Source organism: Carassius gibelio, chromosome B12 (genome assembly GCF_023724105.1).
Source record: "Carassius gibelio isolate Cgi1373 ecotype wild population from Czech Republic chromosome B12, carGib1.2-hapl.c, whole genome shotgun sequence".
NCBI lineage: Eukaryota > Metazoa > Chordata > Actinopteri > Cypriniformes > Cyprinidae > Carassius > Carassius gibelio.
Window position 1 is genome coordinate 2,602,220 of NC_068407.1, and position 14,186 is coordinate 2,616,405.

At 36.3% G+C, this 14,186-nt stretch overlaps 1 protein-coding gene across 1 annotated transcript; it reads left to right on the plus strand.

The window, feature by feature from the left end:
- Nucleotides 1-167: 167 nt before the first annotated feature.
- On the plus strand, nucleotides 168-13,930 carry LOC127969490 (glutaredoxin 3-like). The gene is made up of 12 exons (XM_052571497.1): nucleotides 168-403; nucleotides 506-627; nucleotides 2,007-2,115; nucleotides 3,762-3,836; nucleotides 5,287-5,488; nucleotides 9,192-9,364; nucleotides 9,806-9,867; nucleotides 9,944-10,001; nucleotides 12,366-12,418; nucleotides 12,560-12,599; nucleotides 12,832-12,924; nucleotides 13,689-13,930. The coding sequence occupies exons 2-12, from the start codon at nucleotides 524-526 to the stop codon at nucleotides 13,737-13,739; spliced, it is 1,020 nt and encodes a 339-aa protein (XP_052427457.1). The 5' UTR covers nucleotides 168-403; nucleotides 506-523; the 3' UTR covers nucleotides 13,740-13,930.
- Nucleotides 13,931-14,186: the final 256 nt, after the last annotated feature.

Consider the following 14,186-nt stretch of genomic DNA (forward strand, 5'->3'; position numbering starts at 1 on the left):
TCAAGATGAGAGACATACAGTTTTCCCAACCAATCGGTGAATAGTACGGGATCACGGAGGCGGGGCTACGTCAAATAGCGCATTATGATTCGACGAGAGACCACTGAGCGCGAATGAGTCAGCCAATGTAATTTAAAGGAATAGTTCACCTCAAAATAGAAAGTTATAATTTGCTCTTAGTCTCACCCTTATTTTACTATTTTAAAAAAGTGACTGGGGACTGAGAATTTATAAAATTACACAAAACTATCATGAGAATAGTCCGTATGTGATTTTGTGCAATAATTGTTAGAAAAAAAAAAACAATATTCAAACGAAAGTGATTGATGCAGGTACTAATTCGGGTTATTTGTTGCAACACACTGTAAAATTCACCTCTGAAAGATGGAAGAAAGCGGAAAAGGTGGCTTAAAACGTAATACGTTGTGTATATAATTCAAATGATTTTATAAACAGCGTCCGTGTTCGATGTTATCGTATATTATTTAGTAATGCTTTGCTTCAGAACAGTGTCCTGATCCTGATGGGGTGGTTCAATGATCGTTTAGTAACGTCTGGCAATATGGCGAACCTCACGGACGCGACTTCACTGCAGCAGTTTGAGGCATTGTTAAAAAACAACAGCAAGTAAGTGAATAAATAATCATTTGTCAAGTCTATCACGAAATACGATTCATTCCGAACATACAGTTAACCAATTTAACACATACGCACGGGAATAAAACGTTTACAGACTTCGTTTCGATCGAATAGACTGAAATAACCGATGGCCTGTTCATAAAAACTGAAATAAATGCGATGCAAATCTGTAACAATGAATCATATCTGGATGACATGGTTTTGGCAGATTGTTTTAACACTGCATTTAATTTAAGCTGTCTGTTATATCCTCTTTGCAAGTCTTCTCTTATGATTACTATCGATCTTTCCTAATATCCAGACCTCTTTAGGCTGACTGTATGGTAGACACTGTGTACAATGAATCCTTCTGGACTTGATAGTCAATATCAGTCAGTGCCCCTCATGTCAAAACTCAACTTGAATGAGAATTTGATTTTTTTTTTTCAGCAAATAGTATGACTTGATAATAATCACAGACCTTACTATCCCCTTTACTAGTCTACATCAACAACCATCCACAATTTTCATTTTGGTTCTTCATTGAATACTGGGAGAGCCTGTTTATCTGGAAACATTGCAGAGAAAACGTTATGCACTTATTAACACACAAATGATTAGATAATTAAACAATTTACTGTTTGAGTTAGTCTAGTGTTCATGATCTGAGCTGGTCTCAGTAAAGAAGTATGTTCAGACCTTAAAAGTGTTCAGACATGATGTGAAGCACAACCCAAAAATGCTCCTAATAAGTCTGCTTTAAGGCACTTAGGATAATTTTTATTATTATTATTATTATTATTATTATATAAATTAGACACGATTTCTTTGATTGGTCATTACTTAAGTAGTATTTTATTTTTTTCCTACCTAGTCTTTTTTTATATATATATATAATAATTTGTTTCTCATTGCAGTGTAATTATTGATATTATTATTATCTTTATGGATATCTGGCCAGTTTGAAGAGAGGCAAAGGACAGATTTCTTTGAATGAAATTATAATGGATATATTTGTATATATTTATCGTAATTAATCACATCCAAAATAAAAGTTTTGTTTCCATATGTCTGTATTCTATGTATATTTATCATGTGTATATATAAATACACATACATGCATGTATATATTTCAGAAAAATATGCTAATACATTAAATGTCTTTATAAATAATTTTCAGATGATTGTCATGTCAGATGATTATAATATATATATATATATATATATATATGTTTTTTTTAAATCTACATTACACTCTATATTCACATTTAAATGAACACATGTAGTCCAGATATACATGGATTTGCATTATATATGTAGACAATCCTCCCTATCTCTGGATCTGAGAGTCTGTGATCTAAAGCTCATTCCTACTCTGTGTTTTTCAGGTCCCTCACCGTTGTCCATTTCCATGCGCCATGGGCTCCGCAGTGTTCACAGATGAACGATGTGATGGCAGAATTAGCCAAAGAGCACAAACACACCATGTTTGTGAAGGTAGGAGGACCACTGCCCCTCACATCCATACTGGAAATCATTTCACCAATCATTTTCATGCTTCATTTGTGCACAATGTGGGTAGATATTATTGTGACACTAGTTTCTGTATCATTAGCAGAATTGATTAAAAAGAAGGCTTGTTTCCAAAGAAGTTTCCCAAAGAATCCAGTAGACCCAAATCAGACCAGTGACTGGCCAAAGATTCACATATCTGGCTGCTAAAACCAACTGTGTTTTGAATATAATATTTTGTCTCTCATTGCAAAGTAATTGTCAATATTATTATTATTTTTATGGATATCTGGTTTGATATCTGATATCACTTTGCAGAGGGGCAAAGAACAGACATCTTTGAATGAAATTATAATGGATATATTTATATTCATCGCAATTAATTACATCCAAAATAAAAGATGTCTGTATTCTGTGTATATTTATTATTTATATATAAATACACATACATGCATGTATAAATTTCATAAAAATAATTTAATATTAAATAACTTTTTCTAAATATTTAAAAAATACGTACTTTATGTGAGTATATATAGGTTATATACTCTATATATAGTTTTTTTTTTTTTAATGGAATATTGCAGTATTTATTATAAATATTTCCAATGCAATGATCCAATCAATTATGGATGGACAAAATGAAGTCCCATCCTACATTTTTCCTTATTTTTTTCTTTCCCAATTGAGAAAACAATTTACAGGTACCTATGTTGCATATTTGGGAAAAAGGGAAGAAAATATTGTGCCTTTGCATTTTTTAAGAATTTTTTTTTCTTTTTTTTTCTTTCTCTCATCCCATATCAGTGCAGTGAAATAACTGTGTGTAAGCCATTCCTGAAAGTGTACAGTACTGTGGCCCAGTCAAAAACATTCTGATGGTGTCTGATGGTCTAAACCAGCCCTCACACCAGGAATGGCTCAACCAGTGGTGTGGAACGCTCTGTTTGTTTGACCAGTCACAGATGGCACGTTGTGTTTGAGATACCTGTTTGTAAATGGCCATTATTCTTGCAAATGTTCCTATGTGCACTGGGCTCTAAATGATGGCGTAACGGCTCTAGCTCCAGTAACACAGATCCAGCTGCTCTCCTTCTCCCAGTGGAGTGCAATGAGATGCCTCAGGCTCTGAATGACTTTACCTTCCTCATGGCCTTAAACTGGCAGAGAGAGATTTTTCCCTCTGTTAGGGGTAATACTGCCTTCATCACCCAGTCAGCAGAGCAGAAGACTTCTTCAAGCAAAATCGGCCCTTTTATAATCTATATGGAATAAATAGTGTTGAATTCCTTAGAATAAAATTTGATCTTTTTTTATAGTAGTTTTTATTAGTAGGTTTTAGTTCTTTAAAGAAATTCATTTTGAGGGTAAAGTTTATGTGTCCACAAAACAAATTTCAATCATTTAATCATTATCAGAAGCCCATTCAGCATGAAGTGTCAGCATTTGACATGTTATAGCTGAGGCACTGGAGTTTAGATTTGTAAGTGTTAGTTTTAAGTTTCATGTGAAATGTTTTTTTATTGTGTCTTAAATGGGATTTTTATGTTTGAGAAGTTGATGTTTTATTAATGTGAATTATAAAGAATCATTAGTACAGTAGCTCTCTCTCTCTCTCTCTCTGTATTTAGCTGGAGGCAGAGGCAGTCCCGGAGGTTTCTGAGAAGTATGAGATCGCTTCAGTTCCCACCTTCCTCTTCTTCAAGGTAAAACTTCAACATTTGACTTCAGCTATGCTCAGATTTACCTAAAATGTTTATTTTTATTTATTATTTTTTTTTTTTTTAACATAATGAAGGCAATTCTTTACTTTTTAAGAGAGTGGGATGTTAGTTCAATCACAAATAGGAAAAATAAATATTTATGACTTAATATTTGAACCTTTTAAAAGTTTTGGGCAGGTAAGGCTTTTTAAACGTTTTTGAAAGAAGTGTCCTTGAAGTTTATGTGATCAAAAATACAGTGAAACTGTAATTCTGTGAAATATTTCCACAATTAAAAAAAAAAAAAAAAGGAAGAAGGCCAGGAAAGAACACCACTGAAATTTAAATCTTTTGATCATTTTAATGCATTTGGATTAATAGTGTATTTTTTCCTTAGGTAATTTCATTTTCTTGATCTGATTTCCTTGCAGAATGTACAGCATTAGTAGCTTCATTTTAATTACCACAAAAATAATTTGGCCAAGGTTTTAGAAGCAGAAATGTGAAGCATATTTTAGGAGAGGTACTTGCGTGAATTATTTCGTTAAGCTCGTTTGTTTTATACTTTTTACTATTTTATTTAGAAATATGCCTTGTTACGGAAGTAGCATTCAGACTGCAAACTTGAAATGGCTTTCACTAAACATTAAAAGTGACTTATGTACAAATGAAGCTATTTTGTATATAAAAATGGTGACTTGTATAACTTATTGATTATCATCATGTGAATTTGATTCGGATTGTGAATGTTAGGTTATAATATCATTGGTTAGTATTAGTTTTCCCCGCCCACACAGCCTTCATTACATCAGCAGAAAAGTTGTTTCACAGATGAAGTAAGTTAAAACATAAAAAAAAAAAAAGATTTGCGAAAATAATAACGTATTTTGTTTTAGAATATTGTGCGCTTAAGACCAAATGTATTTAATGAGTAATTTAGTCCGTTTTAATTTCTCATTTTGTCCTTTTTCTATAGTATGAAGTTCAGAACTACACTGTGTTCTTTATGTTTGCGTAAAGCACGCTGATCTATGCCAGATTGCGTTTTTTCTGTACACACAGCTTGTATTTATGTTAGGTGTGCTGCGGTAGTGTTTTGTGTTTATTTAGCAGAGGGAGGCCAGGTTAAAAAAACGGAGCCTGTTGGGAAGCTCGAGTTTAACGATCAAGTAATGTGAGCTGCAAAATCTCCTTGTGTTAGAATCAAGCAACTGAGAAATGATCGGAGGTTAAACAAACACACGGCTTGGCAAGACTTTCCCTCTCTCGGCGTAACATGTCAAAGGACCAGGAGAGCCTGCGGCCTGTTTTCTCTCTCTCCCTGCAAACAATCTAAACAAACTGGCAAGCATCCTAAAAAATTAATGCTGTTTTTTTCCTCCCTCTCAATCTATCACTACTCACTCTTGAGTGTTTTTTTTTATTTATTTATTTGTTTACCGACAACCCTTAGGGCGGTGAGAAGATTGACAGGTTGGATGGTGCGCATGCCCCTGAGCTGACCAATAAGGTGCAGCGGCTGGGGTCCGGTGGGGGCGGGGCTGCCAGGGCGGGGGACGTCCCTAAAGAGGATCTCAACGCGAGACTGAAGAGGCTGATCAACGCCGCACCCTGCATGCTCTTCATGAAGGGATCGCCCCAGGAGCCTCGCTGTGGTAAACACACACGTACACACTCGCTCGCATAAATTAACATGGGGTCAGCGGGTTAGTTAGAGCAACCGCTGGCGATGGACTGAGACAAATCAAGGTTGCAGGAACAGGACGGAGAGAGAAGCACATTACTTCTTTCTTAAATGCGAAGGACGACTGTATGGATGAGCCACTATATTCCAGTTTCCATCTGTTCTGGCTTGGTTTGAACCAGAGTTCCAATTGATTAGAAAAACTTGTATAGTCTAAATAGATCCCATTACAATCAATGCAGAAAGCAACGGGTTAGGGGAAAAAAAAGTTCAATTTGGGTGAAAAGCGTCAATAAAGATGCTGCAGCACAATGCAGCATGCTTTCAGTTACTTTTTTGCCATGTTGCATCGCTACTTAAACAACTTTATGCATGTTTCGTGCTGTGTGTATGGCAGGGATTCCCAAAATATTTATTTATTTTGAAAATACCAGCTGATATTTTAAAGTAATATTTTAATAGTTAAATGCACATTTGCATGTTCATGCTTCTCTGATGTTATTAAATGCTCACATTTCATGTAGGGAAACAAATAAAGCAAAAAATAAATGAAATATTAAATTTAATATATTGCATTCAAGGTATACTTTTTTTTTAGGTCATTCATTCCCTGGGAATCGAACTCATGGCCTTGTTGTTAACGCCATGCTCTGGCTGAGCTGCACCTCATTTATTGATTTATTTAAATTTGACAAATTTGTATTATTATTAGCTTTTCTGGACCATAAAAGCGCTGTTTTGGAAGTTTAGTTGGATAAACCTCTATAGCGCTGAATGGAAACTGCAACAAATGTAACTGTGTTCCCATTCTTTCTAATAGCAATAGAAAAAATCCAGCCGTTGCATTAAAAACACGGACTCAGTGTAACTACCGTATTTTTCGGACTATAAGTCGCACCTGAGTATAAGTCGCATCAGTCCAAAAATACGTCACATGTTTTTTTCCTCATCCTAAGTCGCACTGAACCTAAGTCGCATTTATTTAGAACCAAGAGAAAGCATTACCGTCTACAGCCGCGAGAGGGCGCTCTACGTTTTCAGTGTAGACTACAGGAGCAATGAGCAGTATAGTGCGCCTTCTCGCGGCTAGAGACGGTAATGCTTTCTCTTGGTTCATTTCTCTCGGTTCATTTCCCTTGGTTCGTCAAATTAATTTTTAAAAATAAGTTGCACCTGACTATAACCCAGCCAAACTGTAATAAAAAGTGTGACTTATAGTCCGGAAAATACGGTAGTTTTCTTTCAGTTAATGTTTAAAATGTAAAAGTGTAGACTTATAAATTTACCTTTTAAATGAAAATGTATGAAACTGCTTGATTTATGATGTTAATAACAGAAATGCATTATGACAGTGTGAGAAAACGGTCTGTATTTACTTGAAACTCGCTTAAATTGAAAAGAGACATTCTGTTGACGGCTGCTGGTAGCTTTCAAAGCTGACACAAGGGTGAACAACCCCTTTTCTTAATCAAGCATTTGTTGATATGCAGTCGCTCTCAAAAAGGAACATGTTCTGCTTTTGTAAGTCAAAGTTATACTTATTAAATCCTGACAGTGACAGCTTAATAATCACTTAATAGTATTTTAGTCTTTAGTTCTTTTTAACTTTAGGCTGTCAGCTTGATCTTTTTTATGTCTGTTTGATTCGTGGATTTTCCAGCATTCTTTTTTTTTTCTTCCAACTAACACAAAAATGTGTGGTTCGGCGTTGGAAAACATCCTCGTATTAATTTCACCCATTCAAAACAAAATACTGTTGATAGTTCAAAGTGCATATTTGGTCATGGACTGAGGCGCAGTTTAGCGCTTGACGTTTTGTCTGTGTAAAGAGGAAGGTCTGGGGGAAGGCTGGCGTTTGCCATCCTGAGATCAAAATAAGAACAATATTGAACTCTAATCTCAAACGTGATGTTGGGCTTTCAACGGCTGCCAGCTCCTCCAGCTCTGCTTTATTAATAGAAGATCCTCAGAGTTTACGCCGCTTCGTCTCTGAGCCCGGAACCTGTTGCTCGACGCCGTTGATGTTATTTGAAGCTGCGCTAGGTGTCATTGGGTCGGTCCGGCTCGGAGATTTTCTAATGCTGAAGCTTATTGATGTTCTCATTCACTTGGCTGATATCCAAATCAAGAGATAATGCACAGAGAGCGAGCCATGCCTGTCGGTGGCGTGCATTGGCTTCTAAACGTAAATGCACTCTTTTGTTCCAATACGAGCGTTGTGCCAAATGATCAAGTGGTCTGCTAACACTAACTCTAAAGCGGTTATGCATGTCAAATTAAAAGGTTAAGGGTCCATGTGTCAATTCGGATCTCTCAGCCTTTCTCGCTCTGAGTGGGTTGTCCTTCAAAGGAGGAACGAGGCTGTAACATCGCCCCTCTCCTGGAGCGGAGTCGGCCAGAGCGAGTGGTCTTCGTCCCCTGTAGGTGCAGGCATAGAGGGGGAAAGAACTCGGCAATCAATGCAGCATGTCTGGTGGAGTTCGCCCGGAGCCAGAGAAAGCAGCTGCCCGCCTGTTTGCCCGCTCTGATAGAGTCGAGCTAATATACCAGCAAATGCATAAGCACAAGTGAGGCGCCTGGAGCTGTTTTATAATGAATTCCCTCATGAGCCACACGAGATGAAAATGGGTGTTTTACTGCAGGGGCTACAGACTCTACACATCACCTCGCACATCTTTCTCTCCTGATCTTGTTTCTTTCTCTCGCTCACTCCTTGTTTCTCTCGCTTCTTGTTCTCTTTGTCTCCTCCCATCTAATATCACACACACTCACACTCTCTCTCTCTCTCTCTTTTATCTTCTCTCATTTTTGTCTGGTAGTCATCCATATAAACTGAACTGCTATTTAAAATTCAGCAATCAGGAAATTTTGTTCCAGCTTTCAGTTGTGTTGCCCAATATTGCGTAGTATCTATAAATGGACAAATTAGTAATTCATTATGATTGCAGATTTTACTTCAAATTTTACTCACTGTGTGACTAAAAACTTAAAAAAAAGAAACGCCTTTTGTTGTCAGTGTAGCAGGGTGATTAAACTAAAACCATTTTATATATATATATATATATATATATATATATATATAAGTTTTCATTTCAGCTACTTGCCAAGACAACATTTATCATAGTAACTTTGTTTAGCATAATGTACTGCTATAATAATAATAATAATAATTAACAGAATAATAAAATTAATAAACTATACAGAAAAATATATAATAAAATGGACAAAAAAAACAACAGAATGATTAAAACTTTAACTGATATTAAAATAAAAATGGAAATTTATATTTATATGTATGCACACTAAACTTTATTAGTTTTATACGAGAAAAAAAATATATAATTTAAAAGTTTTATAAAATAATTTCAGTTCCCTCCTTTAAAGCTGTTAAAAAGTTCAAAGTATTAAAAAGCACACAAGCAAACTTAACTGTGAATTTAATGAATTATTAATAGCTTAATAATAAAATACATTTTAATTTCGCTGTGTCTAATGAAAACATTTGTTGTGATTGTATTGACATTAAATATACAATATAATTTGCTTTTAAGAATTTAGTTAAATATTTTTAGTTAAATCAGTGCAAGCTAGTAAAAAGCACAAAAACACACTAAACAGAGTTACAGCTGATATTCTTTTTAATCTTTAACGCATGTCTGTTGCATTATTTGCAGGTTTTAGTCGTCAGATAGTTCAGATTTTGAAGGACCACAATGTACAGTACAGCACTTTTGACATTCTCTCGGATGAGGAGGTCAGACAGGGACTCAAGACCTACTCCAACTGGCCCACTTATCCACAAGTCTACGTCAATGGAGAACTGATCGGAGGACTGGACATCATAAAGGTACGAGATGCAAGATTGGTGCATAGCAATGCTTTTTTTTCTATAGATATTTCCCTATTTTTACAAACACAGATTTCTACGTTGCATGATGTTGTGCATTTTATCCCATGCATGTTATCTTAAGAGTTCCTGTTTTTAACGGCGTGTGTGTTCTCAGCTAGCTGTTATTAGCTGTATGTTGCTCTACATTCCCAGCGAGCTCATACTGCTAAAAGCAAGCAGAGCACTCCCGCTGAGAGAGGAGGGCTAGATTATCCAGCATCCATCCTCTCTCTCTTCTCTCAAGAGTCTTAGAGGCCCTTCCTCATTAAGATGTGAATTTACCTTTAGAGAGAGGTAAAATACCTCAGCAGGGAGCTGTTAGTTATGAGAGGAGAGTGTGTATGTGTGAGTCGAGTTCAAAGCAAGTTCGGATTCAGAGATATTTTATATCCTCCGCAGGAGCTGGTTGAATCGGGAGAACTTGAGAATACTTTCCCCAAGACCGTCTCACTGGAAAACAGGTGAAGACAGATACACGCTCGCTCAGACGCCCGCTCTGTACGACTGGACTTGTTTAAACATTCTCTCTTCTGACAGGCTGAAATCTCTAATCAATAAATCCCCCGTCATGCTCTTCATGAAAGGCAATAAAGAGGTGAGTGAACTTAAACACTCTCTTTCTCTCTCGGTTCAAACGAGTGAGGAGAAAGCAGGGGATGTTGAAGTCATAAATCACCCCAAAAATTCAGCCTCGTATTATTAGGAATCCATATGCTGTTATTTTTTCAAGCGGAGCACTTTTTCATACACCAGCTTCATAGTGACCATGTCTGTCTTGCTGCAAACATACAGAATTATTTCGAGTCAGCTGTGTTTGTAAAGAACAGACCCAAGAGTTGGTTCGTAGTTTAGTTAATCGAAGTAGAAGTAGTCTTTTAGGAGTCACCAGTGGCTGGTTAGCATGGGTCAACTAGCTGTTAGATGGCTTCAACTGATAAAAAGCATTCTTTCTTCTTTCTACATTAAAAGCCGTCCAAAAATAACAATATTTTTCAATTAAATGAAACATTTATTTTATTTGCATTTATTTAGAAATTATTATTATTATTATTATTATTATTATTGTTAAGTGTTATTTTAGTTTTGTGTATTTTTTTATTAATATTTTGGATTAGGTTTTATTTTTACAAATTGAGTTTTCATTTAAATTTGTTCAATCTTTTCTTTATTTATTTTTTTGTTTTATTGTAGTAATTTTTAATGCTTCACCCAGTTGCCAAAACAACATTATTATTTTTTTCGACCTAATTATAATAGCAACATTATTATTGTTATTAGTTTGAATTTTAAAACAATTAATATAAACTATTTATTTTAAATCATTATAAAGTGAGGCCTGGTTCACACGGGACGATTTTAAAATTGTCGGCCGATTTTCCAAACCTGAGAGACCCCACACACGGCGATAAAAAATCACTGGTCTAACAGTTTTGGTCGTTCCGTGTGTGGTGTGCAGCCACACGGCAATATCAGCACATCACACACGAACCGATTTGACTCCCGAGCATTCCCAGGTCAGACGGGAAATCTCGCAAAATCCCTCGAGATCAAACGTGACTTCAGAGTAAACAATCATGGCGGACGAAGAGGATGCAGTGGCCATAGTTTGTGCTTTGTTTTTAAACGGGAAAAAAAACATAAGAAAAACAAGAAAAGGCGATGGTCAAAGAGGTGGAGACTACGCGAGCATGGACTATACTTGCTACATCATGATATGGAGGAAAGTTGTTTTATCTCATAGAAATGTTGTTACGTATTACACAGATTAATAACCGTTGAAATAAACGTTCATATATTCGTTTCCATGTACTCTGGTGGACTGCAGTTGTGGATGTAGTTATGCCCATCCACTTTATTTGTATTTGTTATATTTGTTATATTATATACGCCGGCTGTTTTGATTTTGTTTCCCGGTACTTCCTCACCGCCACGTTACCTCACTTTCTGATTGGCTACACGCCACTGTCCACAGGCTGCTTGATTGTTTGTCCTCGGGGGACACCACACACGAGAAGAAATCGGGCCAAGCAGAGGAGAGCAGTCTTTAACACACCACACACGGCAGGAATATTTGATCAGATTATTTTACGATAATCGGAGCATCCTAAGATTGTCGGAAGGGGTGAATCGGGGCTAAAATCTGCCTAATTATCCTGCCGTGTGAACCAGCCTTAACACTGCTTGAACATTTTGTTCAATTTATTCACTTGTTTTCCAATGAAGAGAAAATGTAATAATTGTTTCATAGTATATGTATTATTAAAATATTATTTTAGAACATTGTGAAGTAATATTGCTGTGCAAAAGTCTGCCTTTGTGTTCCACTGAAGAAGTCAAAGTCATGTGGGTTTGAAAAGACATAAAAGTGAGTAAATAATTACAGAAAGTTCTTATTTGAGTGAACTTTTTTCCTTTAACGTACAGTAAAAGAAAGCATGCAGTGGTAAAGCGGTGCTAGAAATCGATATCAGGTGGCTCCGGCGCTGATAGAGCTGCGTTCTCTTTCTTTAATGGAGGAGAAAGACCCCTCACCTCTCTCCTCGTAACTGCATTGATCTTTAACACTCACACATGAAAGACGGATGGATTCTTTGCAGTAGTTTAAAGTCTTTCCCCATGAGACCTCTCTCTTCTCTCGTCTGACTGTCTCTCTTGTTCTATTACCTTCTCTTTTTCCCTTAGTTATTGAGACGCACTTCAGAATATCTTTTGTAGGTTTGTAAGTTTCTAAATGCAAGTTTGGTTCTGTGCTGGTTTGGGCCCAGAGGAGCCGCTCAAATCTTATGTACTCTGTTCTTTAAACTTCTCCAGTAGTCTGCGTGTGTTTTGGATGGTGTTAAAAACTTGCTTCCTCTGATTGGCTTTCAAGCGCAGGGTTTCGCTTCACTGCAGCCTTTCATGATGTGAAAGATGTTCTAGCGTTTTCACTCTCTTAACTTGTGTCTTTGTGAATACTCAGGCTGCCAAATGTGGATTCAGCCGTCAGATCCTTGAAATAATGAACAGCGCGGGGTGAGAGACTTTTACAATTCCAGAATATTCACGTACAGTGTCATTTAACTGAGACTGGAAGCTCTTTTTGGAGTGAATTATGAATTCCTGAAAGACTAGATGTGTGTTATTAAAGTAGCATGTTTGTTGTTATTATTTCAGAGTTGAGTATGAAACGTTTGACATATTGGGAGATGAAGAGGTGAGTGTTGCTTCAGTTTTAAGTTTTTGTTTCCATTCCTAGTAAACGTTGTCTTGCCAAAGCAACTTCAAGAAATCCCGTGTCTCCTTACAAACTGAATAATTAAATAACAATTAAGCAATCATGTTTATAATACAATTTTACTTTTGCTATATGAATGTCCCTTAATAAATGATCAGTATTTTGTGTTTTTAGCCAAAGCGTGTTGTGCACTTCTGATTGTTTTCCACAGGTTAGACAAGGACTCAAGACGTACTCCAACTGGCCGACGTACCCCCAAGTGTATGTTAAAGGGGAACTAATCGGAGGCCTGGACATAGTCAAGGTGAAATACATAAAGGCGTTTAACCTGAATCCCCTTTCTAAGATTATAAAGATACATTTAGAATTAGGCACTACAAACAGCATTGCATTTATAATGCTTCATTTGTAACGAATGTAGTTAATAGGAAAATAGTAATTCTACAATTTTTTGTTTTGGTGTTTTTTTTTTTTTTTTTAGATTGCTCATTGGTATAGAGATTTAAAGAGCAGATCAAAATCTGATATACTGTAAACTACCATTCAACAGTTTGGTGTGTTTCATGTAAACATGCTTAGCACGGTTGCATTTATTTGATCAAAAATACAGTAAAACAAAAGCGTTTTCTATTGAAATATTTATTAAAATGTAATTCATTTTTGAGATGAAAAGCTGAATTTTCAGCAGCCAGGGTTGAAAAGTGTTGAAAAGAGTTCTGCTGCCATTTATTTCTGTGCAAACCATGATGCAAGCTATTTTGATGAATAGAGATGTCAATAAAACCTCATTTATTTGAATTGGAAAACTTTTGTAAGGTTATATGTGGCTTTGCTGATTTAAAAAATAAAATAAAAATAGATCCCAAACTTTTGAATGGAGTGCTATATCATCTGCCTGTAGAGATGTACTGCAGTTGGTGCTTTACTCCAGCAGAGGGCAGGTGCAGCTCTACAGTTAACAGGCAGTCAGAAACATCTCTGAACCTGAATGTACAAAAGATCACTTGTAGTTGATGAACCGTGAAGGTGTTTCATAATGGATGGGAAACTGTTTGTTTTGTTTAACAGGAGCTGAAAGAGAATGGTGAGCTGGCGTCTGTGTTGAAAGGAGAAAACTAAACTACTCCAGCACTGAAGAACATGTGGATCGCATTGCTGAGATGCCTGCAACCTACTCACTTAACCTCAGGAACAGAGTACTCGAATTAGACTGATTCCATCCAATTTAGCATTTTATTAGAAAATTATTAAATTTCAAAAACATTGTTGAACCTCTGATGAAAATCCAATAAAGCCAATTCTGAACAAGATCTTGTTTATATGTACTTACAATTGACTGAATGGCGGGATTGGTGCTGAATAGTGTGGTAAAGAAAAGTTTCATTCCGGAAATAAACCGTTAAGACTATGCGATAGGAGACTCACTGCACAATGGCACCTTTTTAGTTCCACCCGGTATCACTACCCCCTCCTAACCTGCGAATTTCATGCCTCGGGATGGCCTCGTTGCTTGGAATAAAGCTAAAGTAAAATCTTTCCTCTCCGCTGGGACGGGTCCTGAGTGAT